The 25,855-nt window shown below is 40.7% G+C and overlaps 4 protein-coding genes across 10 annotated transcripts in view; 3 read left to right on the top strand and 1 right to left on the bottom strand.

Annotated features, from left to right (window-relative positions):
- Nucleotides 1-25,855, bottom strand: part of LOC120960171 (uncharacterized) — a 284,474-nt gene that overhangs the window by 244,062 nt on the left and 14,557 nt on the right. The window lies entirely within an intron of this gene.
- LOC120960180 (caspase-1-like) lies at nucleotides 10,676-12,370 on the top strand. The gene is made up of 4 exons (XM_040384199.2): nucleotides 10,676-11,306; nucleotides 11,384-11,653; nucleotides 11,770-11,902; nucleotides 11,989-12,370. Exons 1-4 carry the CDS (start codon nucleotides 10,835-10,837, stop codon nucleotides 12,056-12,058), a joined length of 945 nt encoding a protein of 314 aa, XP_040240133.2. The 5' UTR covers nucleotides 10,676-10,834; the 3' UTR covers nucleotides 12,059-12,370.
- On the top strand, nucleotides 12,459-17,923 carry LOC120960176 (uncharacterized). 7 transcript variants are annotated; one of them, XM_040384190.2, is made up of 8 exons: nucleotides 12,459-12,782; nucleotides 12,840-13,048; nucleotides 13,123-13,401; nucleotides 13,469-13,601; nucleotides 13,664-13,729; nucleotides 14,659-14,903; nucleotides 14,983-15,252; nucleotides 17,833-17,923. In XM_040384190.2, exons 1-8 carry the CDS (start codon nucleotides 12,589-12,591, stop codon nucleotides 17,898-17,900), a joined length of 1,464 nt encoding a protein of 487 aa, XP_040240124.2. In that variant the 5' UTR covers nucleotides 12,459-12,588; the 3' UTR covers nucleotides 17,901-17,923. The 7 variants fall into 7 exon arrangements, 5 of the variants coding, with proteins under 5 accessions (XP_040240124.2, XP_049465338.1, XP_049465340.1 ...); XM_049609384.1 differs by having other exon boundaries at nucleotides 12,650-12,765; XR_007452624.1 differs by lacking the exon at nucleotides 17,833-17,923 and adding an exon at nucleotides 15,979-17,715 and having other exon boundaries at nucleotides 12,459-13,048; nucleotides 14,983-15,915.
- LOC120956230 (caspase-1-like) lies at nucleotides 17,963-21,090 on the top strand. Its single transcript, XM_040377605.2, has 6 exons — nucleotides 17,963-18,276; nucleotides 18,358-18,402; nucleotides 18,474-18,688; nucleotides 18,770-19,039; nucleotides 19,128-19,260; nucleotides 19,326-21,090. Exons 1-6 carry the CDS (start codon nucleotides 17,963-17,965, stop codon nucleotides 19,390-19,392), a joined length of 1,044 nt encoding a protein of 347 aa, XP_040233539.2. The 3' UTR covers nucleotides 19,393-21,090.

Below are 25,855 nucleotides of genomic sequence, written 5' to 3' on the forward strand. Positions count from 1 at the left end.
TGTACTACTACACTACCATGTTGAACATCAAATTTATGGCTGGCAGTGAGCGTCGAACATGCACGCTCGAAAGCTTGCACCTTGTCACAGTGCGCGATCCGTTTGCATAAAGTCTGCCCAAAAAATGTGTATGTGTTGAGTATGTATGCGCGCTTGCCGAAACAGAACATTTGAATATCGCTATGATTATAAATTTATATTCGGCGAAAGAATGCCACAAAACAGGGAGGAATAAATTTCAGCTCGACAACTCCACAGCAGTGGCAGCGTGTGTTTGTCCTCCCAGCTCCATTCCTTCTGGCCAATGGCATAGGTGTCTGTGTTTGCAGAAAATACCCTTCCCCCGAGCTTCGGACGGGAATGGGACAGCAAGGCGTTTACCGCAAAACGTGGCGAGGCGAGCCGGGATCCTCCGTGCTAAGTGTGGAGGCGTGTGAAAAACCACCGACGAACACGGTGGTGGCACGGCAACAAGAAAGCAATGCGCAAGGGCGCAAGGGGAAAATAATGTTGAAATATTTATATAAATTTCAGATTTTGTTTTTGTGTATTTTATTGATAACGCAAACATTGAAACCCATTCATTCTTGCCGTCTCCTCCCATTCTTCGTCCGCCGTGATTCCAACGGGGTTTGTTCAGCCTTAGCTGTGTTTCCCAAGCGAATTGCCATGGAGCGACAGCGGTAGCACCAACACCAAATGCAAACGCGACATCAGCCATCCATTTCCACCCAGTGGCACGCTGGGGGTGCAGCACACGAATGGCAAATTCCCCATATGCATGTGGCTTCATACGCTGGTTTGCGAGCGAGCGAGAGATACGTGCCGGGGCACAAAGAAAACTGGTCGGCACTTTGGAGCGTTCCCGCAAATAAGATGGGAGTGTTCGGGTTTGCTTTGGCATGCATCGGGTACTATGTTGACTTTTGGGATGCACTGCCCATGTGTGTGTGTGATTCTGTGTGTACTTTTGCGGGGATAGTGTTGATTGGAATTTATGCCGGCAGTCCCGGTGCCCCGTATGTGTGTGTACCGAAGGAGGGTGTATGTCTGTCACAGTCTCGTTTGGGATGGAGCGGCACACCAGGGTCTGGTAGTGATGATCCAGGCGATCCGATTTTCATCATCAGGTGGTGATAAATAAAAGTGATTGCATCATTTTTCGCCGGCACCGTGGCATGTGCATCCGGCAGGGATGTGTTTGGATACGCAAGCTTTGACCTAAATTTTTTAATCAAAATAAAAGCATTTTATGGGTATTTTTAGAAGTGTATATGCTCAAGAGCTTACTTTCAAGAAAATTTGCAGCACTTTTAGTGTAATGCTTGATTGCAGAAAAGTTGGAATCAAGTATGTTTGATTAAATCAGGAAATTCTAACTCTTCTAGTAGCTTCTACTTTGAGTCGATACATTACGGGAATGATCTAAAACTACTTGACATAACATAACATTTATCTAACTAATGCAATTCGACTATCGCTGCACTAAGGAATTGCTTGTTAAAGCAATATTTAAAAAAAAACTTTATATTTAAAGCACATCACATAAAGGCTTATCTGAAACAACATCGCATCACAAATGATCAAGGCTTTAATAAACCGCATAATCCTCATTGCAGATAACATGCCAGAGCATGCTAAAGCGAGGTCCAGGTCGAGAATGGCCAGCTGTAAGTCAATCGGAAATGCATCTGCATCTGCAGGGATGCAAGTTAAAATATCATAACGGTGCAAGAGCAATGGCATCACTGCACATAAATCACAACGCAAGTGAAACATCGGAAGAAGAAAAACAACACAAAAAATGCATTCCAGCAATGCACTTCACAATTACAAAGTAATGGCCCAAAGGCCTGTACCGGCCGGTGCATCCGGCGACAAAGATGGAGGCGAGAGAAAAGAAGCAACAAAAATGAAGGCTCTCGGGAAAGATTTATGGGCGCACGCTCTCGCACCGGTGACCAATCGGAGGAAGGTCCTGTTGTAACTCGATAATTCATGAATAAAAACCATAAATTGAATGAATAATTTCACCCCGCCCTCCTTTTCAACCATGGTCCATCGCTTCACCCTTTCACGCAAAAAACGACAGCCAGTGAGCAAACAAACCCGTGGGCGCGACAGAAGCCCTGCCCCGTGTGGAAAATAATGAAATATTTACAAATGCACTTGCACACGCGAATGGTACGATCCGCGGCAGACGCGGAAACATGTCGCTAGAGGCTGGGTAAGAAGAAGAAGAAAAAAATATAACAGAAACACTCCCACTCTACGCCACTGCACGCCATTCAAAAACCCTCCGGTAGCGGCAGTTCACGAAGTAAAACAGTGTGTGATTTATTTGAATATTTGACGTTATTCAAATTTCCGCCCATAACTACTCAGTGTGTTTGGGTGTGTGTGTGTGTGCGATTGTGTTACGTACGGGATGGATACTGCGGTGTCCAGCACCGAAAATGTGGCGGTGCAGTAAAGGCTCATGTTTATTTTTGGTACAAGCGAAGGAAAATAAAACCAAACTAAACTACTTTACCGATGCAAAATGCGATTGTGTGTACGTGCGTTTGTGCGTGTGTGTGCGTTGCATTTGCAGTTGATGACAGGTTTTGGAATCGAAATGCTGATGAAAACAAAGCGCTGGCGCATTACAAACATCCAATGGAGAGAAAATGTGTTTCAAATATTTGCTTGCTTATGATTTATGAAATCGGTTCACGATATTGTTTCATCCCGTGAATGCAAAGTAGGTTTGGTGACATGGTAATGGATACGGAGAGAAGAGTGTGGTGGCATGGATTACCGAATTTTCATTCGGTTGCAAAGCGAAACGTAATGGTTTGTAGTGGTAATTTATTTTAGCTTTTGCTATTTTAATAAAAAAACAAAAAAATCGTCAGTTTTATTCATTTAGGAATAATATGAACGGGGATGAATATTATGATTTATTCAACTACATGTTGAGAATAAATTTAAATATGAAACCATTCCAACAACGTTTGATGCACATAGCCATTTACATTGGAGAGCTTTAACATTCCGATGAGTGTTTTATGTACATCGAGTTTGTCATTTATAGGTTGAAATGTTATCAATATGTAATACCAAACCAAACTCTAATTTTTCCTTAAAAAAGCTTAAAAAAACTAGAACGAATTTTGAAACAAAGTACAGTACTTTTTATTTGAAAGCTCGATAGTTGTCTAGCCGTTAAATTAAAAAGCATGCGTTTGTATGGATAAATAACTGCTTTTCTTTACGGCATCTGTTTACATGACACTTACAAGGCAATTATCGTGAGTTTCACCTGTCAAACAGTTCATTTCGCTAAGTATTTCACTGAATGAAGCCGCACACTCAAAAAAAACTCTCTAACTTAAACCATCAAAGCTATCATTAGTCGCACTAAAGAGCTAAAAACGTCCTTACGAAACCATTCTTCCAACCACTTCAAATCCCAAACAGAAATCAGGTCAATACTTTTGCTGCTCCAGCTTCTTCTTCCATCATCCAACCTCAATTCAAACGACACTGCACCACCAACACAAATGCTAACCTTAAGCGTTGGAGTTTTGATTTGTAACACCGGAAATTAAATTTCAGCAACCGGCCCCGACGAAAAGGTCACCCAGCCGACGGTACCGGGGAAGGTAACTCGAGCGTCAAACATTTCCCCTCTCCCGGGGAAGAACAACTCGTCCGCAACAAGATCGAAAATCGAAGTGACACACCCGGATGGATGACTTCGGTTGGGACCCGGCGCGGATACATTGGATTGGTTCCTGTCCCCGCCCAAACATCGAGCAGCAGCAGCAGAATGATTCGCTCGAAAGGTCATCCAGCGGAACGAACGATTCTTCCGGCTTGAAGACTTCCCATAAAGACGATCCCCGGACGATGCCGGTTCACTCAAAGATGGTGCCTCAAATTTATGGTAATGATCAATTACCATCCGTAACAAGCATGTCGAGAGCCTGTTGGCACCCTTGTTCTTACGGCCCACAGCGGTGTTTGGTCGAACGGCCCAAGCACCCGGCGGCCCTTCTACGAAAACAATCTTTAGGTCACCGAACAACTGTCTTATCCATGAAATTGACTGCCATCGTGACTGCAACCGAGAGCCGTGGCCGGATGGTGGCGGGGTTCAAACGACTCTGCAGTAGGACGTGTCCAATACCATCGTGGTTTCGGCTTGAACAGCCGCCCTCCAGTGAAATCTCCCACAAAAGCCCGAAAAACATCATCAAACAACAATAAAGTGATAATTTTATCTTTCGGTGAAGATTCGGTGCTCCAAGTAGTATTGTTCTTCTCTTGCACGAGATGCTCTGCAGTTGCGTCAACCCCATAGCCTTTATGGAGCTGGGTCGAACCGGCCAGTTCAGTCCTTTTGGAGCTTCTCTGCTTCTAGCTGGAGAGGTAACGGGGTTGTGCAAACTACAATGAGCAGTTGCTCTCGGTAAAAGGGCTAGGGCTAACATTAAGGTCACCCTGTCGACAAGAACCTTAACCCAGCTGCCGAATATCATACCGACGCACATTCCAGTGGCGCGGTTGGAAAAACGGACAAAAACGTCTCACCAAAGATAACAGCAGCCTGGAAGTTGGGGAAAGGTGACTCCACATGACACACTAGATGTTATCGCAACAACAGGGCATTATTGTTCTCATCTCACTGCTGCTGTCTGCCCCTTTCTCCCCAGAGAATCGTAAAGTCAAAATTGGAATCAAGCGGCATTACTGAGCGGCTTACATATGTCAGCTGCTATTTCGTTCAGGGTAGACCCTTTTTTATCCTCCCCCAGCCTGCAACATTTCAGTTGGAAATGGAAGGATTTGGAAAATCTGACTGTAATTACCACGTCAGGGGACGCAAAGCCGGGGACCAAATAATGGCAAAACCTGATAGCGGAGCGATTGGAAATCATAGAACCCTAGACAAGGTAACGGCGGACTTGGGCGCATATAGCTTATTAGTTGCGTATTGACGTTCCAATTGAAGGCAGATATTGCTGGAAATGTGATTGGATAACGAAATTTCCTCCACGAATCCAATGAAGCCTAACGATCGACGAAATTGATGATTTTATGGCACACGAAACTTGTGCAGAAAGGGTGGTTCCAGTTCAGGGTTTGGGGGCAATATTGTTAATGTACGGTTGAAAGAAAATTGTCAACGGAAGGCATTCATTCTGACACTTGATTGTAATGAGATTTTTGTGTGAATAGGTAATTTTGAATCTTCTTCTTCTTCTTTGGCTCAACAACCGTTGTCGGTCAAGGCCTGCCTGTACCACTTGTGGGCTTGGCTTTCAGTGACTAATTGATTTCCCCCCATAGCAGGATAGTCAATCCTACGTATGGAGGCACGGTCTATTTGGGGATTGAACCCATGACGGGCATGTTGTTATGTCGTACGAGTTGACGACTGTACTACGAGACCAGCTCAAATTTGAATACTTCCAATCAATATCGAACTACATCAAAGTTCCGTTGACTACGCCATAACTGTCACATGCTATAAATAGTGTCGTTGTCAATTTATCAAGTTCGAGAGGGCCATACAACACTACCATAATACTGAATAGCAGAACCTTTCGAGATCTCAAACTTCCTCCTGAATGTCATCTCAATGTCACATGCATTATTCAGCGGCTTACGGTATAAATTTTCGTCGATAAAAATTAAATATTAACCTAACTTTCGACCTCTGAGCCCCCTCGGTCATGCTTAGCTGCACTTCTTCGAGCATCGTAAGCTTGAAATAATGCTACCCATAGCTACTCAGAGCATCGAGCGCTCCCACGCAAAACGAACCGCGTTGGCGACAAAAGCTGCTCAAATTGATTATCGTTATCCTGTCCTGCCGCACATCCACCCGGACCTGCAATGGCTCGTGTGATTCATAGGTGAATGTTTTTTATGAGCTGCTATGCGGGGAGCAACCGAAGAAAACCACACTACAGCTGGGTAACGAAGGGAACCGAGAAAGCATCTTCACACCGTCTTCACAGCTCTGGTTACCGCGGTTACCATGGTCTCACTGCAAACCATCTAATTCAGAAGCCATAAAAATCTCCAGAATCCATCAGCCATCCCCAGCACACGGTTACGGATGTTCCGATCGCGCTATGGGGACGTATAAATTTTTCGTTCCAAAGATTGATTCACACCTGCCCAAGGGGGTCGGAACACCTGCAAATGGGGTGAAAGATGGAGAAGACGGCGACAGCGAACGACACTGCAGATATTTTCCTGCAGTACCGATCCGATGTCGTATTTCAATCGAGACATCTTGAAGTGGCATAAAAAGGAACACATTACAGCTGAGCTTCTTTCGCCGGGAACGACCGGGAGCTGCCATCGGTAGCACGATTTCGGAACGGATCGAAGCCCGGTTACACTCATGATTTCTTTATCACCAGAAATATCTTAGCGGGTTTCGTTTTTGTCGTTTTCTTTGGTACTTCTTTTCAGGTGGTCGCAACGAAGTGTTCGATTTTGTGTTCGAGAAGCAACAAAAACCAGAAAGAAACTTTTACCGAAGCTGTAGTAGTTTATTTTTCTTTGCTAGCAACTTTCATTTCGAGCACTGTATGGGAAAGGTTTTCAGCAACTTTCAACACGTAGCAAATACACTTCAGTGGTTCTGTTTCTGCAGTACATTTTTGCCATTCATACATACGTGTAGCAGACTGTTACAGCTCAGAAGCTGAATATTTATCAAAAAATATGGCTCACCAACTCACCCCGCGCTCATTTTCATTACTGTGCATTTCAATTATTGCAAAGGTTGCAAGCTTTTGGCCAGCAGTACACAACTGGAACGTCATTCTGAACCAAAGAGCAAAAGGGGCCACTATTTGTCTGGATCTGTCTGTTTGCGCTGGCTAATGAATGAAAGCCTGCATCTCCCATGGTGGATGATGTTTGCGGTGCAGTGCGCTACTAAAAGGCACATTTTAATCAGCAAATCCATTTCCCATAACTTTAATAGAGTTGCAGTGCAAATATCCTCGCACAAGGATGTCCGCTTGCATCGGGTTTAGGAGCAAAATGGCGAAATGGATTTGAACATTTCTTCGAAATTTGTGATTGATCAGCAATTTGCCGAAACGTTCGCTCAGGGTGTTAAGCAGAATCTACATCATTCGATCAAACGAGAATGCATTTATTCGATGTTCCGTACCGTACATCAAAAGCGATCGCTCCACGAAATCAACATCATCATCGCCAACAAGCTTCGGACGGTGCATTAGTTTTAGCCGCTAAAGCTAAACCTCGTCCATATTTCGGTGGCAAACGGTACGGTTCTCTCGGTGTGGTTCTGTGCTCATTGCAAAACACAAGCTAATTGAAATCGACAAAAGCGGGGGAACGGTTCTGTTGATTGCGCTGCTGCTGCTGCTCAGCAAATCGAAATGTTGTTGCTGCAGCTGCTGCTGTGTTTACTTTGAAATTTGGATATTTTTCACAGACTGCGTTTGACTGCGTTTGAAATTTGTGAAAACCAATCAATGCATTTCAATTCGGTAGATTGCACTGATTGCAAGGAATGATACTGTTAGTGTTGCGCTTTGTTGAAAGTTGTGGAATTGAATATAATTATCAAAACTTTTTCATTCTCTAAATAATAATATACTATGGAGCAACTTGTTTCCATTTGATTTGATCTTTATCCGTTCTCTAATACTTTATCATACGTTTAACTTGTTATAAATCTTTTAGCTGACGTAATAAAAGCTTCGTTTCACTGTACAAAACCACCCATCAAGCAACATCCTTTGTCCACACTAACTATTTCCTCCCCTTGACATCGTATCTTCGCTACACTTCTGCTAAGGAAGTTTTTAATAAGCCTTAAGTGGTGTGTCGGGAACAAAAGTGCATGCGAGTTATCGTGTTTTTTTTTGGTTTTGTTTTCACTCGAGCTCGCATACAGCACGCCGGATGAAAATGAAACGGTCGTCACACACTCACCCTAGTCGTATTAAAAGCATCCCTACATGTGCCCCTACTTGTGAGGGGGAGAGGTCATGACAGCACATTCATTATACGACAGTGGAAGAGGTTCGTAATTTGATTTTGTCGCCAGCAAAAGCAACGGTTGGTGTATCGTTCGGGGGCTTTATTTTCCTATTTATTTTGTACCCGTGCCCCGGTGGTTTGGCACGTAAGCGGGTCCCGCCAGACACGCAGCGGTCTGGCAAATCGCATGTGCTCGGGGGCTAAGGTGTCAACAGCAACAGAAAGAATAAAGCGAAAAGTTCAATGGGTGGGTAATGCGAAGGTTAAGTGTGCAAAGCATAAAGGTGGCTAGTTGCACCATGTGCGGCACGCAACGTTTTGAGGTTGCTTAGTTTTAGTTTTAGAATGATCACACAAATAAATCAATTTGTCATGAAATAAATTGTAGTTCAATTTCACTATTCAGACAGCGTTGCGATGTGGTTAGGCAGAATGTTAAAACAACTCTGTATCACTACCGAATCATTTTGAAACTCGTCAGGAACGATATACATCAAATATTTAGTTTAATCGGTCACCTCACAAAACTTATTGAAGTGCTTTTTTAAAATATAATTACTGTGAGGATATTACTCAGAAAGTTGGTTGGTTTTCAGAGATTTTTACAAATATCGGCTTAATTTTTGCAGGAGCATAGCTGATAAAAGTTTTCTGCCATGTGTGAAAAAAGTTTTCGGAGAAATGGTTGAACGAACTATACAGAACAAAATACTTTGCGGCACGTAAGAAAATACGTGGAAATATGAAGTGTCGACTTCAGGTGGTCGCCACTGTAACTCAAAGCAAACGAAAAGGAATTTACGACATGGTTTTATAAAACAAATCTAAAGGACGGGGAACATTGTCCGCTAGTGTAATTTTTATTTTCACTAGCGCATCTGGCGACGACCAGCGCAAGCTAGATGTCGGTATAATTAACACTTTGACCGCCGGCCTGACGTCACAGTTTTTGAGTTAGCACGTAGCGCATGGCAAGAGAGCGATGAGAGCGACAGTTTCTCGTGCCATTGTTATCACTCTTTAGTTTCATTGCGATAAGCGGCGTAGCACATGTCGTTCTCGTTCTCTCTTTCCTACCTCATTCGTTCTCAAGAGAATCACTGAGCGCCAGATGCAAAGCTGAACGGTGAGCAAAACCGTCATGCGAATTTATATGACACGGCGCATAAAGTGTTAATGTGTCAAAATTATGCATAATTGGTGGCTCATAAAGTTTCGACCAGGCTATTTGTATGCCGTTTGAAATTTTGATAAACGTCCTTAAATTCCAACAAAGTATGCCGATTAGTGTTGTTGCTGTACAAATCGTCATTCATACAAAGCGCTGGGCAACATTTCTCCGCATCTTCCAATATCTATCCATCATTGGGTAAAATTATAGCCTGCTCGACCCAAAACACTTTTAAGGTCGGGATACATAGATCGTACTCTTTGGTGTAATTTCAATTTTCACTAGCGCATCTGACGGCGGATGACCGAAGCATTTTGCCAAACAATTTGTAGCCGCTTCAGAAAATATGTTATTTTTCCATGTTTTTTTTTAATTTAACTGGACTGAAAAAGCTATGCAATTGATAGATAAATATGTTGTGCAAGTATTTCAGCCATTTTCGCATCAAAAAACGATGAAGAAACAACTTAGATTTGAGATCCGGCACGACCATTCCATCGACGACCAAAAAAAACTTCCTCCAGCCGCGGCCAGATGCGCTAGTGAAAATTGAAATTACACCAAAGAGTACGATCAATATAGCCCGGCCTTAACATGCATACAATCGAAACTTTAAGGCCGCGGTACATTGTCCGTACTCGCTAGTGTAATTTCGATTTTCTCTAGCGTATCTGGCGGCCGGTGACCGAAGCATTTTGCCAGACAATTTGGGACTGCTTCAGAACGTATGTTATTTTTCCATAATTTTTACTTAAACTAGACTGAAAAAGTTTTGGAATTGATCGAAAAATAATCGAAAACAATCCGCTAAGCATCATCAACATCAACACTCTAGTAAACCGAGAATTCCGAGACAAAGGTAAACAAGTTTGCAAAAATACCTGATATTTTCCCAATTGGTACAATAGCAATTCAAACGAAAAAATATACCATAAATCATGAAGTTATTCAAATCGGTAAAGTAAAATAACAAATATAGATAAGACTCTAGCTCGAATTCAGCGTACCCAATGCAATGTGTGCCTACAACTCGAACTTCTCTTTCGATTTTGAGCTAGTCCATACCAGCAAGTAACTGAAAATTATTCCGTTGCACACACAAAACTGGAATTCAGGATACATTTTGAGCGGAGTTCAATATGTACGCCACAATATTTCAACAGTTTAAGTAAGCAATAATAAACAAAAATCATAAAACGCGCTAGAGCAGTTTCAAGGTCACTAAATCAAATCTAAATGCAAGATAAACACAAGCTCTTTTTAAGAAGCAATCAAATACAAGAAACAATACATACAACAATCACAATATATCAATAACGTATGAAAAGGTAACCATCAACCAGCAATTCGTTGCACCTCCGTTGTCCAAACGTACTTTAGATATTCGTACCCCCTTATTCCGTGCACTCACCGTATCGTTCACGTTTTCTCGTTGACGTTTTAGGTTCAATACGTCATGCACCCATATCATGCCATTTTTTATTCCATTTGTATGCCAAAAACCTACAGCAATAGTTGCGTCCCTATATGCTGCTGCAGGTATGAAGTGTTAACAGTACAAACGAAAGCTTGGGGGCAGTATTACGTACAAATCTTTTCAATAAACGTGTGTGCCTAATAAGTGCTTCTGATAATTAGATGAAAATGGGTATTTCTGCAAGTTCAAATCAAGCAAATAAAGAAGAGGAAACTAGTGAAGATGAGGATAATATGTTCCGTTCTAACGAATCATTGGACTCAAACCGGTATCAAAGTAATTCCCGTATTGCATCAGATAATGCCGAACATAGTTACACAGTCACAGATAAACTGCCTAAAATGAAGCCCTTACAGCCGACACTACTACCGAAGGGTATGACGTGGGATGATGTCATGAGAATGGAGAATGAAATGGAACAAGCAAAACGAAGAGAACATTTTTACGACTTGTCCAAAGATGCATATGTGATAGTGTTCCATAACGATGAATTCGATAACAGTGCTTGTAACAGGCCCGGTAGTGCAAAGTACATGGAAAGAATACAGCAAGTTTTGCAACATTACCGTTGCGATAAGCTTGATATCAATGAAAACAAGCCTGAAGAATATGTACAGCAAAAGATGACCGAAAGTAAGCTGCATTCGCACATCTGCTTTCATTTAACAGGGATAAGAATATGAAATACAATCTTATTATTAAATTTCCAGTTTCCCAAAAAGACTTCACCCCATACAGCTGCCTGATCGTGTTCATCATGAGCCATGGAAGTGTAAACGATACAATTCTGGCTTCCGATGGGAAGTGGTTTTACTTCCAGGAAGATATCGTAGACAAATGCACGTCAAACCGCACATTGGATGGTAAACCGAAACTATTTGTTCTACAGGCTTGCCGCGGAAACGATCGAATTGTGGCTGATGCAAGACCCCCCAGGAGCGATAAAGTGGATGTAATTATTTTCCAAAGCACATATCAAGGTATGATCACAAAAGAAGAACACTTTGACTTTCTTTTTAATACAAACTCAGCCCAAGATGACGGGATGTTGTCCCTGTACATTCCGTTGTTCATTCTTGATTTTTGTTTATTGAAGGTTACGTATCATTACGTGATATTGAGGAGGGCAGCTTTTTCATGCAATCTTTCTTAAGATTGTTGCATGAAAAAAACCAGCAAAGCATCATCAACATTAACACCCTGCTTAACCGAGAATTCAAAGAAAAAAAGTATATTCTATCAAAAACATTTATTTATACAAAAACAAATTATATTATATTATATTACATTACATACATAATGCTAATATTTTCAGAATAGCCCAGGTACCCACAATGACAGTGACCTTGCGGAGAGACTTGATATTTGGTGAACTGCTACGATAAATAATAAGGTTCCTGCTTAAATATGCGTAAACAAAAATTGACAGCCGCGCTTCAAAATACAAAGCCGCGGCCGTCAAATCAAAACATTCGTTCGGTCTCTTGGGACACTTGCATTGACATTAGATGGTTCTTTGGCATCTTGGATTCGATCAAATATCGAACCCGTTTAATGGTTAAAACTACAACTGACTGTTGTCAAGATAATTATTATAAATGAAAGTCAACACAGAACAAATAATTGAAATTTTTCATCATTTTCGTACATTACAAATTTACAAACTATTTGAGAAATAAACACATTTTTCAAAACTATTCACTGCTTGTGTAAGCGTACCTACCTCTCAGTGAAGCGTTTGATAGGCGAACCCGCATACTGTCACCATTATCGCCGCTTATCAATTCTTATCGTTTTAACAGCTGTGTGCTGTAAACGCAGACCCGTACGTACACCTTAACATACAGTGCTGACAGTAACAAATTGAACTTTCAACGCGTAAGGTGATCGTGATATCGTAGGGGCAGTGTCAACCATGGGTTGCGCCGGATCAAAACACCAGGAGCCAAAGAAGGAGAAAAAGAAATCCACTACCGAAATAGTTACGGACGCGCAAGTTACAAACACATCAGCGTTGCTAGTGACTAAGGAAACCAAATTCACACATCTAGTGCACAGTACAATAAGCAGTGAAAACTTTCAAGTACAAACTGTATCGTCAACTTCCAGGTATGCGAACGTACAACATAATATTCGTCTTACAAAGCTTTTTTCTCTAATTTACAGCACTCAACCGGTGCAATGTAACTATGATCTATCAAACAATGCCTATGTGCTGGTGTTTCGCAATGACAAGTTCGACCCCATGCACAGCAGACAGGTTAGTGCAAATGATATGAAACAAATAAAAGAGTTTTGCCAGCACTATCGATGCGATAGGCTTGACATTAACGAAAATAACACAATAGCTGAAATCAACAGTAAAATGGAAGAAAGTGAGTAGCTTTAAACAGTCACACAGCTGTGCTGTGTTTTTATCACTTCTAATGTGTTATATTTATCATTGCAGTTTCCGAGAGAGATTTCACCACATACAGCTGCCTGATCGTTTTCATCATGGGCAGTAAATTTGGAAGTGCAACAATCTTGGCAAATGATGGAGAATATTACTCCTTTAAACACTATGTTCTGGAGTGTTGCACAACTAATCGTACGCTGGACATAAAACCCAAACTATTTATAATACTAACTGGTGAACAAGACAATACAACACCGTCCACCATAGAAACTATAAAACCGTGTATGAGCTTTAAACTCGATACGATGATTTTTGAGAGCTCGTACCAAGGTGAGAATGAAAGTAAGAGAAGTATTAAAATTAAAATTTATTGTTTAAAATATTTTTTTTGCCACAGGAACTGCTTCATTTCGAGACATGAAAAAAGGTAATTTTTTCATGCAATTTTTCCTCCGATTAGTACACAAGCACAACAGAGAGAGTATTATGAAAATCTACCCCCTGCTCTACCGGGAATTTTTAAGAAGATCGTAAGTGGTGCCCAAATTGGCAATGTAAAAGAACACTAATTACATTTGACGTATTTTTTAAGCATCCCGCAAACGCCAACGCTCACGACGACCTTGCGCAAGGATCTAATATTAGGCCATTTGCTCAAGTAAGTTTTTTTTGCGTTATTAGTGATATATGGCATGATTTATCAGGAAATTTCTAACGAAATTTTGAAAAAAAAAACATAAGTTCGAAGTAGTTTTCGTTATATGTTCATTTAGATAAATGAAGAAAAAATAAATCCTACTGAAGTGTAACAATCAATATTATGTCTGTAAAATGCGGTCTCGTGATACAGTCGTTAACTCCAACGACTAAATATCATGCCTGTTATGGGTTCAACCCTAGAATGGACCTCCACCCGTACCAAGTACATATTATCCGACTGCGTCATTCCGATTTAAGTCTCAAGTAAAAGCCTGTATAGGCCAGCATGTCCGCGTAGGACGTTAAGTCAAATAGAAGAAGAATAAATCTGTAAAACTGAATTCAATATTTTGGAGTGTTTGCAGCGGCTACCATCGTCAATTGCAAAACACCACATTCAACTTGCACAATTCCTCTAACCGGTTAACAGATTTCATTACATGGCTGCAAACTAAGTCATGGCACATGACTGATAATAAGTTCAAACATTCTACTAAGAGAGGGGTGTTCAAGCTACAGCCCACGGGCCGCATACGGCCCTTGAAGGCCTTTAATACGGCCCGCTATTACTTTGTAAAGGCTAAAACAAAAAGTATTTTTTAAACATTTTAGTCAGAATTACATTTTTACCTTTGAAGGTTAAAGTCGAACTTCAATACTACAAAAATGTACAATTTTGATAGATTCAGTTGTTTTTTTTTTTAATTTAAAAGGAGATTACAATGTTCGTCCATTTGATGACGGTAATGTCAAAATGGCCCTTATCAACGATATTTATGAAGCAATGCGGCCCGTGAAAAGTTTAGATAACCCTGCACTAAGGAACGCGACTTTATGTGATTCAAATCCAATTATCACACCCAACCCAATGTACGTCGTATTTTCTAGGCCCTGTGAGAATATGCCCACAATTCCACACGAACCATCTATGTTACGAGAGGTTTACGACTTATCAAATGATGCATACGTGCTAGTGTTCCATAACGATGAATTCGAAGACAGTGCTTTTAACCGGCCCGGAAGTGCAAAGGACATGGAAAGAATACAGCAAGTTTTGCAACATTACCGTTGCGATAAGCTTGATATCAATGAAAACAAATCAAAAGAATATGTGCAGCAAAAAATGGCCGAAAGTAGGTAGCATTTGCCCTTCCGTTTTCAATTTCAAGGTAAATGATTAAATGTTAAAACAATCGTATTTTTTATTTACAGTTTCACAAAAAGACTTCACCCCATACAGCTGCCTGATTGTGTTCATCATGAGCCACGGAAGTATAAACGATACAATACTGGCTTCCGATGGGAAGTGGTTTTACTTCCAGGAAGACATCGTAGACAAATGCACGTCAAACCGTACCTTTAATGGTAAACCAAAACTACTTGTACTGCAGGCTTGCCGAGGAAACGATCGAATTGTGGTGGATGCAATACCCCCTAGGAGCGATAAAGTAGATCTGGTTATTTTCCAAAGCACATATCAAGGTAAGATCAGTTAAGGATTGTATAAATAATTAATTTCAACTCAACTTAATATAACGGACAAACGTCATTGCACCGCGAAAGATCGCTTTATCTCGGGAGTTTTCTCTAAATACGATTGTTTTCGAATTTCAAAACGAAATTTAAAACAAGATAAAAAAAAATCTTGCTTCGTTTTCCGGACAGAATTAAATACGCGTTTTAACGCAATTCAGATCACAATATGTTGAAACACTGTATGTATGTCACGTTGATAGCTACTTCTAGAATGAATTCCGATGTACTTCAATGCACGTGGACGCCATTACTAAAAATTGTAGACAAAATGACACTAGCGTTGGTTATTAGTAAAACTGCTAAGGTGGTGATGAACTGACCGGTAGAAAATATTTATTTACTGAGGCATCAAAGCATACTAGGAGTCATACACATTTTTAATCGATTCTAATACATCATGGTAATCATCTAAAAATTTAAAATCAGTATGGCTAGGGATAAAATATGAAGAAATGAGTTAAAAACATGCCAAATGTCCGGAGTTTGACGTTGTTCGCAATTTGAATCAGAACGGTAGTTTAGTTTAATCCTCAGGTTGTTGCATGATAACAATCACAAAAACATCATCAACATCAACACCCTGCTTAATCAACAATTCAGAGAGAGAAAGTATATTTTATCAGCAACATTCAGCAAAACAACAAAATGAGACGTGATATTAATATTTTTCAGAATAGCCCAAGCACCCACAATGACTGCGAGCTTGCGGAAAGACTTGATATTTGGTAATCTTTTACGATAGCCTTGGAAGTGATGGATTCTATCGTACATTGTTATGTAATACTATGGAACACAGTCTTTGACAATGTGCAGCTACGATAAACAAGACACAGCATTACTATTTCATTTTTCAATGGAAAACCTGGGTTTAGGTGCCGTAGTATTTCGTAGACAATAATTAAAAGCTTATTTTATCAGCAGACTCTCAAGGAATTAAAACATTCGTTCGGCATTGGTAGTTTTATCGCATATTATTGTCATTTTGATTGCCATTTGGAATTTAATACCTCAACAAATCCATTATAATGATATTGTCATCAATAAGAGAGTAGACCAGCCCTGTAATAAGATAAAATGCTACAGTGAGCGAAAGGTAAAGTAACATCTAAAGGAATTTCTTTTCCTTTGGTTTATTTGACTACCTAGTGGCTAAACAAAGTTGCTTATGATCTATCATTAAGAAAATGATGGAAAATAGAGGAAAAAGACCAACAGATGAAGAGTTGAAAGAGAGTGTCAGTTTGAGCTAGCGAGTGATCGGAGTCCGGATTTAAATGACTCTGAAGAAATGCAGAGATCTAACAAGTCGGAGAATTCGTAAAATTTACGAATGCATACTAATATTGCATACTAATTTGAGCCGGTCTCGTAGTACAGTCGTCAACTCGTACGACATAACAACATGCCCGTCATGGGTTCAATCCCCAAATAGACCGCGCCGCCATACGTAGGACTGACTATCCTGCTATGGGGGGGGGGGGGGGAAACAATTAGTCACTGAAAGCCAAAGCCCACAAGTTTGGTACAGGCAGGCCTTGACCGACATCGTTTGTTGAGCCAAAGAAGAAGAAGAAGACTAATAACGGATCGCTCATACCGAATTGCGTTCCTCGTCTGGGCAGGGAGTGGGGATAGTAGAGGCCGATTTCGCAACAAACAGGAAGGAACATAAAAGTTAATAGAGCAAATAAGGGGCTTCGACTTGGAAAAGAAAGATAGAGACAATGAAAAAGGACTGCGCGTGGTTTCTACAAACTTTGAGAGTCTCAAACCCGAGGAAGCAAAGGAGAACAGGATAAAGAGGGAGTTCGTAGGAAGGACCGTCGATTTTAGAGCAAAACTCAAACGCTTTTTGCGCCGACGTCAAAACGTTTAGAGGCGCAATCGTCGACTCGGACCTGATTATGGTAAAGCTGCATCAGAAGGCTGACCTAACGGAGTCAGCCGTTCCCAATGCTTAATCTGGACCAGCTACAGCGTGCTGATGTGACGGAGTGAACAGCACACAGGACGCGCTTCTAGCCAAGAACAACATTGCCGCGATGCCCCTCGCAGATCACTGACGAATGTTGACACGAGACATGAGCATCGCAGCCGACCTAAAGATCGACTGCTTACCATGTAGAGAGCAAAATGAATAGTTCAACGAAGAGTGCTTGAACACTTCTCACGCTCATTTCTGCGATATGCTTGCAAATATTTGCAATATGCTCCACTATGTTAAATAAATAGGACTGCAATACGAAATCATCGTAAAATCAACGGCACATAGCGCCCTAAAATCTTGTACATTTCACATGATAGCTGCATTCCAAACCGAAGCGCATCTTATTAGCAGATGATAGCCAATTCACAACATTACTTCTGTCTGGATACATGAAAACATACTTTGAATAAAAAAAAAGGTTTTCTTAACTTTTACCGGTTTGTGTAAACATACCCTTGATATCACACACATTGAATAGGCGAACCTGCAAAATGTCATCAGTGTCAAACGCCGCTTATCAATTCTTATCGTTTTTGCAGCTGTGTGCTATCGACGCAGACCCACAGTCGACACAGACCCGTACGTACACCTTAACACACAGTGCTGACAGTAACAAATTGAACTTTCAACGCGTAAGGTGGTCGTGTGATCGTAGGGCCAGTGTCAACCATGGGATGCGCCGGATCAAAACACCAGGAGCCAAAGAAGGAGAAAAAGAAATCCACTACCGAAATAGTTACGGACGCGCGAGTTACAAGCACATCAGCGTTGCTAGTGACTAAGGAAACCAAAGTCACACATGAAGTGTACCGAACAACAACCAGCAGTTCGAACAATGCAAGAACCTCACAAACTATCACTACTGCTGGTAACACCACCACAACAACCAATTTACCGACGCGCACATACACACAGGTGTATGAGCGGCCTACGCTTACTAGGTCTGTCGATGCATCTCGGCCGTTCAGCTACCTTCAGCCAGCGTATGAATCATTTTTTCTGCGTAATAGTAATCGGTGAAATCTTAACACGGGACTGATAATCTTCTTTTGTGTTTGTTTCAGTGCAAATTTCCAAGCAAATGCTATATCGCCAGCTTCTAGGAATACGTACGTAAAAGATAATATTCATATCGTATCAGATTAATATCAATATCAACTTATTTTCCTTTTGCACTCAGCACTCAACCAGTAAAATCCGGTACGTATGATCTGTCAAAAAATGCTTATGTGTTGGTGTTCCATCATGACCAGTTCAAAAACCCGAAAAATAACAGAGAGGGCAGTGCAAATGATATGAAACAAATAAAAGAGTTTTGCCAGCACTATCGATGCGATAGGCTTGACATCAACGAAAATAAAACCAAAGCTGAGGTCACGCGTAAAATGGGAGAAAGTAAGTGACTTTAACCATTCGCACAACGGCAAGCTGTGCTGTATTTCAATCACTTCTAACGTGTTACGTTTATCATTGCAGTTTCCAGGAAAGATTTCACCAAAAACAGCTGCCTGATAGTCTTTATCATGAGCCACGGAAGTGCAAACGATACAATTATGGCAAAGGATGGACAGTTCTACTCGTTTCAAGATGATGTAGTGGAGTACTGCACCAGTAACCGCACTTTAAACGATAAACCCAAACTATTTGTTCTGCAAGCTTGTCGAGGGGATGCGACCATGGTGGCCGATGCGACACCCTCGATGAGCTACAAAGGCGATATAATTATCTTTCAAAGCTCATACCAAGGTAAGAACAATGGTAAGAAAGGTAAAAAATGAAGCGCATCTAATGGGAAACTTAAAAACCTTTTTGTTGTTTTTATTTCATCTCCCAGGAGCTGTATCGTTTCGGGACACGGAAAGCGGTAGCTTTTTTATGCAAGCCTTCCTACGATTGGCGCACGAGCACAACAGTGAGAGTATTGTCAAGATTAATCCCCTGCTCAATCAGGAGTTTACTAATAAGAAGTAAGTGAGGTTGAAAAAAGTCGTTTAAACGGGTTTACTGATTTACGTTTGAAATGTATTTTTAGAATCCGGCAAACACCAACACTCATGACAACCTTGCGGAAGGATCTTATATTACGTCATTTGCTTTAGTGAAATACACTTCACGTTATGTGAGTCTTTGTGACGTATTGTGGTGACAAAGTCATTTAAGCCGCGACATCACACTGTTACAGCGATCCGATAAAGTGTAACGCGTATTTTATGGCAGACAGTGTAAAACCTTGCTTGCAAGTTCATTCAACCATACCGGACCACAAAGCGGTACAACCTTCTCCTTAGGTTTGCTATCAATCGCAATGATAACTTTATCTAGGGTCAATGAGATTAGAAACAAGTCTCCAGTTCACCACTGCTATTATTACAGATTACTTCATATTTTTATTGTATCTATGCGTCATTGCATTTTTACAAACGTAATACATTTTAATCTTACAGGGTTAGGAATCATATGAATAGTTCTATAAGTTAGAGGAATGATTCAAATGAATATTAGAATCGTACACGCACCATGGTTTGCAATCATAGAATGGATTATGACAATCGAAAAAGGGATTTTTGCAAGTTGGCCGGAGAGCATTGCAAGTAAAATATTTTAATTAATTTTATAAATTTATCATGTTTAATTTTAACGGCACGGCAGGATTTATTTAGTTCATACTGTATCCAGATGGATGCCAGGCGAAAACTACTCAACATTTTGTTTTTTTTATAAAATAGCATTGGTTTAACGTGGACGATTACCACAGTTGAAGCTAAGTAAGCGTACGCTTGTTAAATTGTCCTATTCGGTTGACAGATTTCATTATATGATTGCAAACTTTTCTCTCAGAGAATGCACTATTTCATTATCAGCCACTTTCCCAAACACGTTCGAAGAGGACCGATAATAGCAGTTGCCTAGATACAATGGTTGTTTTATTCTATTTCATTAGTATCCTGCATAGTCACGCGTACAATATGACAAAATGTTTAAAAAAATCCAAGGAAACCACAATTTTATGTCATTTTGACAATCACTACGATCGTTCTCGAATTCGATCGCGTTTGGGAAAGTGGCTGAATATGATTCAAAGCCCTGTACATGCTTTGACCAGTTTGCAACAACAACAACACAGGAGGAGATTAATTTCCTAATGGAATACAATAAACACTTGTTTAGAGTGTTTTATATGCAAGGGTAACGCTTTGTATATCATAATACTCATTTTTATTTGATTTTTTTTAATTTAAAACTATCAACACCAATATAACCGCGAAAATGTTTTAAAGCTTTTTTATTATGTTCATTGCGTTCATTGTATTGTATTTTACATGGAATAGTGAAAAGTTATTGATCCTATTTGTTGGAGTTCTATTATCCATTAGCAATTCTAAAATATATCCTAATCCCCTAATTAAGTCTTGTGCAGAAAATCCTACACTTTACGGAGCGTCATTTCTTAGGCTCTTATCGCTATGAGTTATGACTGAACTGCGAAGGAGTAACACTGCTCCGTTCGAGGAATATAAACGGAGGTAAAGATTCCGGTGTACCTTGCAGTACCATTATCCGGCTCATGAATGGCTTCGGCGAAGATTAATTATCGACGAATCAATTAACAATTAGCAATGTATTATTCACGAAATTGGGTTAATTAGAGTTTACACTCGCGTAGTGACCCACTTTCCAAAGCACATCGGGCGAATGCTAATGGCTGCACTAAGATGCTGCGTGCTATTGATATTCCTAATGATTCATTGTGCTATGTTAAGTTTTGTAGAAACTAAAATAAATGACGTTTAAACACATGTGCTTGTCAACAGTTTATTAATGTTTATCCCATATTTCCGTTCCTTGTTTTAAAATTAATTGAAATTGAAACATTTTCAAAAAGTTTCCTACGTAGAGGAAACAGCGATAAGATACTACGTAGAGACAGCGAAAAGAAAACTTCAAGTCCAAAATGCTTTGCAAACCGGCGAGGGCGCATCCCAGCACCGTTTTAATAAAGTCCATCCGTCCGAATTCCAATCCGTCGGAAGAATCTCATCAAAGAAAGATAATAAATCCATTCGCCTCGTCCGGCAGCTTGGAGCGCGAAGCACCAGTAAGAAAGTTTAGCGTCGAACAGAAGCTTTCCGGTAGCGTAGAATGGGTCGAGGGAAAGGGAAGGGCTGGATAAAAATTCAAAAGTGAATTGCTGCTCATCGATTTGCTTAATGAAAATCGCTTTCACCCTAGCCCTGTGCTTGCCGGAGCCCAGATACGGAAGCACTCGTCCAGCACGGACTCGACGACCATCGCCGGGGAGGTGGTATTTTCCATTTCATTAGCATTGCTGTAGGCGAAACCCTCGTGGAAGGTGAGGGTTGAGAAAGAGGAAACAACACGCCATAGAAAAGCAAGCTATAGAGGCTTTCAATCTTTCAAGTTTATCAAAATTAATCCGACCAGTAAACCCTTTTTTTTTTGGCCCCAGCATGCCAGACGGTTCGACATGGTTCGATTTGGATAACGGCCGGACGCAGATAAGTGGTCGGGTGTGATCTGCCTCTTCGCGGTTGGAACGAGTTATTGAACTCGTTTTTTTCCTCCCACTTGTTCCACAAAATTAGTTGAACAAGAAGAAAAAGCTTACGCTGCCTGACAGACTATTACTTGCGTATGCAAAATCAACCAGCAAAAGGAATGGCAACCCTTTCTTGCCACATTGTAGCCTACGATCATTTTTAACTCAAACTAGGAGGCCGCCCTGCCGTTTACTCTTTCTCGGGTCGTGGGTCGTGTGAAAAATAAATCCAGTAGTTCAAGAGCATTTGAGCCTGAAATTGCTGTGAATTTCCTAGTGCATACTAGAGGTCGTACGTGGCGCTTTTTGCCCCATTCCACTCGTGAGCCAGTGCGAGCGTGGAAGCATGAAGCACATAATTAAAAAGAAAAAGGTCATCCTTAGGCTGAGATGCACTGAACGACCGAAGCAGTTGAGTGAGTGGTTTTTCCACTACGATGCTGAAGTGTCTTGCTTCCGCTGGAGCGTTTGCTACAAACAGTCTCGGCACGTTCTTCGGGGATAAAAGGAAAAAAGGCGAAAGAATGTGTAACCTTTGGCAGGAAGCAATCTGGAACGTAAGATTTGTGTACTCATTAGGAATAACAATGACGATTGTTAGTGGAAAATAGAGATTAAACTGTGGCTATTCACAAGGAAAACAAAATCAGAACGAATGAATTGAAGGCTCAATCTCAAAATTTGACTATGAAAAACTTTTTCTCATGACCATCACCAGCACTCAATTCAATAGTTTTCACACCGCATTTTCTTTTCCATTTAGTCAATATTAATCTTTTTAACAAAAGAGAACGCTTCTAGAGTACATTTTCTACTTCATCAGGTTGAGTGTATCCCATACAACTTTCAACAACAAACAAATACAACAAAGGACATGTTACAGTCACCTGCATGTCGAGCACCATGGAGCACGGAGTGTAAATGAGGTGCGCTTGAAAACGAAACAAATGAAACAAACTTTCTAAATAACATTTATGCTTGATTAGGAAAGTTTATTCGTTTGCTTGCAACCACGGTGACAGTGTAACTGAGTGGAACAGAACAGAATAAAGCATGTTAAGTAGTGGCGAGAAACTTTTCCTAAAAATCAAAGTTTGATCGTACAGGTGAGTTGCTTTTACTGTTTGGACAATGATCTCGAGAGACAAAGAAGATCTATTTTACATGGAACAAAAAACACTGTAGCAGTATTTTTGATTAAATGATTAAATGTGCTCGAGGAACCATATCTTGTGTACTTTTTAAATATTTCTTTATAATGTCACCTGATTATGCTGACTTGAAATAACTGTGAGCTTTTTCTAGTCTTGGCTAGTCTTGTAAGCTAAACAATTAATTTTACAATACAGCTGTAACAGTTGCTCTAGTTACTGACCGCATCTCCTTTCAAACAAGTTCTTATGAATTTAATTCAGTTCTTATTAATTATCCATAAATAACGCAAAAAATAATAAATAATAAATAAATAAGCGCAAGCCAAATCTCACAATTTACAGCTAAAATATCACAAATTTTTGTACAATGTTGCAAAGAGGGGGTGGTTTTAGCTGTGGATTCGGACTGAATATAACAGTTTTAAGCCTTTTGAAATAGTTTTTCACATTCGACCAAAAGGGCAATTATTTGCATTGTACAATTGATGTGTCAATTCAGTACAATTTGCTCAAAGAACTGTCAGATATAGAAAACCGTGTATCTTCGAATCCGCGTATAGGAGGTAGCTCGAGGACTACCCGTACAGTCTTTCCCTGAGCTACGGAAATAATACCTCCAGCATCGTGTTACTCGATTTTTCATGTAATTTAAACATAACGGTTCTCCGTCAAAATAATGTTTGAAAATAATTGTTTTTTTTATCATAATTTAGTACTTTTATGCACTTAATTATTTTTTTTAAACGTGCAGAACACTTCGTTACGTATGACTTTTTAGTGATTCTAAAATTGTTTGAGAAAATGGTACCGATTTGACACATGAACTATACAAAAAAACTTAATTGTCAACAAATAAAATTAATATAAAATAAAATAATAATCTTTTAACACAACTATATAGTTATGTGAGCAAATTCTGTGTTAACAAAATTTAATTTTTTTATGTTTACCACACCCACCTCCGGCCCTTTGTAACGCTTAAATCTTATTGCTAGAAGGCGCTTTCTCGTGCCAATGAGTGTAGCGTAATTATTGGATAAGCCCTTACCATAGCATCACAGATTTATATTACTAGTATCAACCGAGCTGCATGATAAAAGCACGATAAAATCAAACAACAATGGCAGAACAGTATTTTTCTTCTTACCACGCTTTCCCCTCCTCCCCACCACATCGCTCCTCCCTGTACATTACCACGTATCATAGCTGCATTCTTTACTGTAGCATTAAATCCTTTAGCAACCGTACCGACATCCAACATGCCCACAGCAAGATTCTTCGGTCGGACAATATTGACACGCCTGCAACCGTTGTTGTCTGTTGACATGGATAGTTGCACACCGTGGTATTTGCGATCCAACTCTGCTCATGCTCCTGATACCGAACCAGCTCACACCCGGCAAAGAGGATAATATTTATGTAGGCAAATTCCGTACCGTAAGTCAAAGCAGAGAGACACAGAGAGAGATAGAGAGAGAGAGAAAGAGGGAGAGAGAAAGAGAGAGCAATAGAGTGATCGATCGTCTGACGAATGGTTGCCCATCCATAACACATCCCTTTTCGATGGTATCGATTCACAAACGAAACAAACAGCCATCGCTTTCGGCAGAAGCTTTGATGCCTTGTCCAGCACGGGATTTTCTTAGATGCACTCGTAAATAAACGAGTACCGGTGCGCTAGTGGTTTTGTGATATGTTTGCGAATGCTTCGGTCAATCAATCGATCCGTTCCACTCGGTACAGTCTGCCGAGTGAAGCATCCGCAACTAACCTGATATGTGCTGGGCTCGTTGCAATGTGACCGATGCATGAATGCAACTATTTAAAATAAATATAACTCAACCCAATGCCCCAACTTCAATCGGCTTGCCATTCCCGGATATTGTGCTGCCTTTGCAAAATAAATTGTAGCTACAGGATTTTTTAATAAAAATGCCTCCACCATGACAACTGCTTCAATTGCTTATTGGATTGCTACAAGCGGGCCATGTAGGGAGATGTTTTAGGCAGAAATGAATTACGGTGCATCGGTCCGGGGTATCGCTGTACCTGTAGAAGTAGCAGCATTCGATACCGTAAGCGCGTTTGGTGCTCAATTTTGAAGAATGTTCTCCGTCCGCCCGCCTGCTCAAACAACACAAGGCTGTACTGTCGGCCAAGGGATGGAAGGATCAGAAGAATACGACGATGTTTATTTTTCTCCGTTTGATTGTGTGGCTTTGTTTATTTGTAAGGCAGGTGTATCGAACCACAACCGGGCTCTCGCCGCTCGGGAAGAAACGATCGTTCTTCGTGTGCTCGATGTGCCATCTCGGCTACTAAAACTGCATCAGAAAGCCCCCGTCCCCGACGTCGGTTTTTATTGATATTGGATATTGTCGAACAGGGCCTTTGCGTCTGTTGCGTTTGGGCCCTCCCATCATACCCCACAAAGGTGGAGGTTTGTTTAGGAAGGGGGTAGCAAAATTGAAATAGTTTGTCTTCCTGGTTCTCAATTTTTCACAAAACACTCGCAGCAGCCAAACCCACTTCTAGCTGCATTGGCTGTGGAGTGGGAGACTCTGGCGTAAGAAAGGAGCTGCGCACCACCCACCTCGTTCATCAACCCATGCAAGAGGGACGGAGTTCAGTAGAAGGCAAAAGAAGAACAAAACAACACACACAAAAACCTCGCCCGGAAATGAAAAATTCCAAAGCGGATTGCTCATTTCTACTCGAGACTGTGGTATTTTACTGCTCTCTGTTCGGATTTGCTCTGCAACCGACGACAAAAGGATGGCACCCGGTTTGTGCCGCACAGTTTGCTTTTTTTCCTCGTTTTAGGGTACAGATTTTTCATTTGTATTCAAT

This window comes from Anopheles coluzzii, chromosome 3, assembly GCF_943734685.1.
Source record: "Anopheles coluzzii chromosome 3, AcolN3, whole genome shotgun sequence".
Taxonomy (NCBI): Eukaryota; Metazoa; Arthropoda; class Insecta; order Diptera; family Culicidae; genus Anopheles; species Anopheles coluzzii.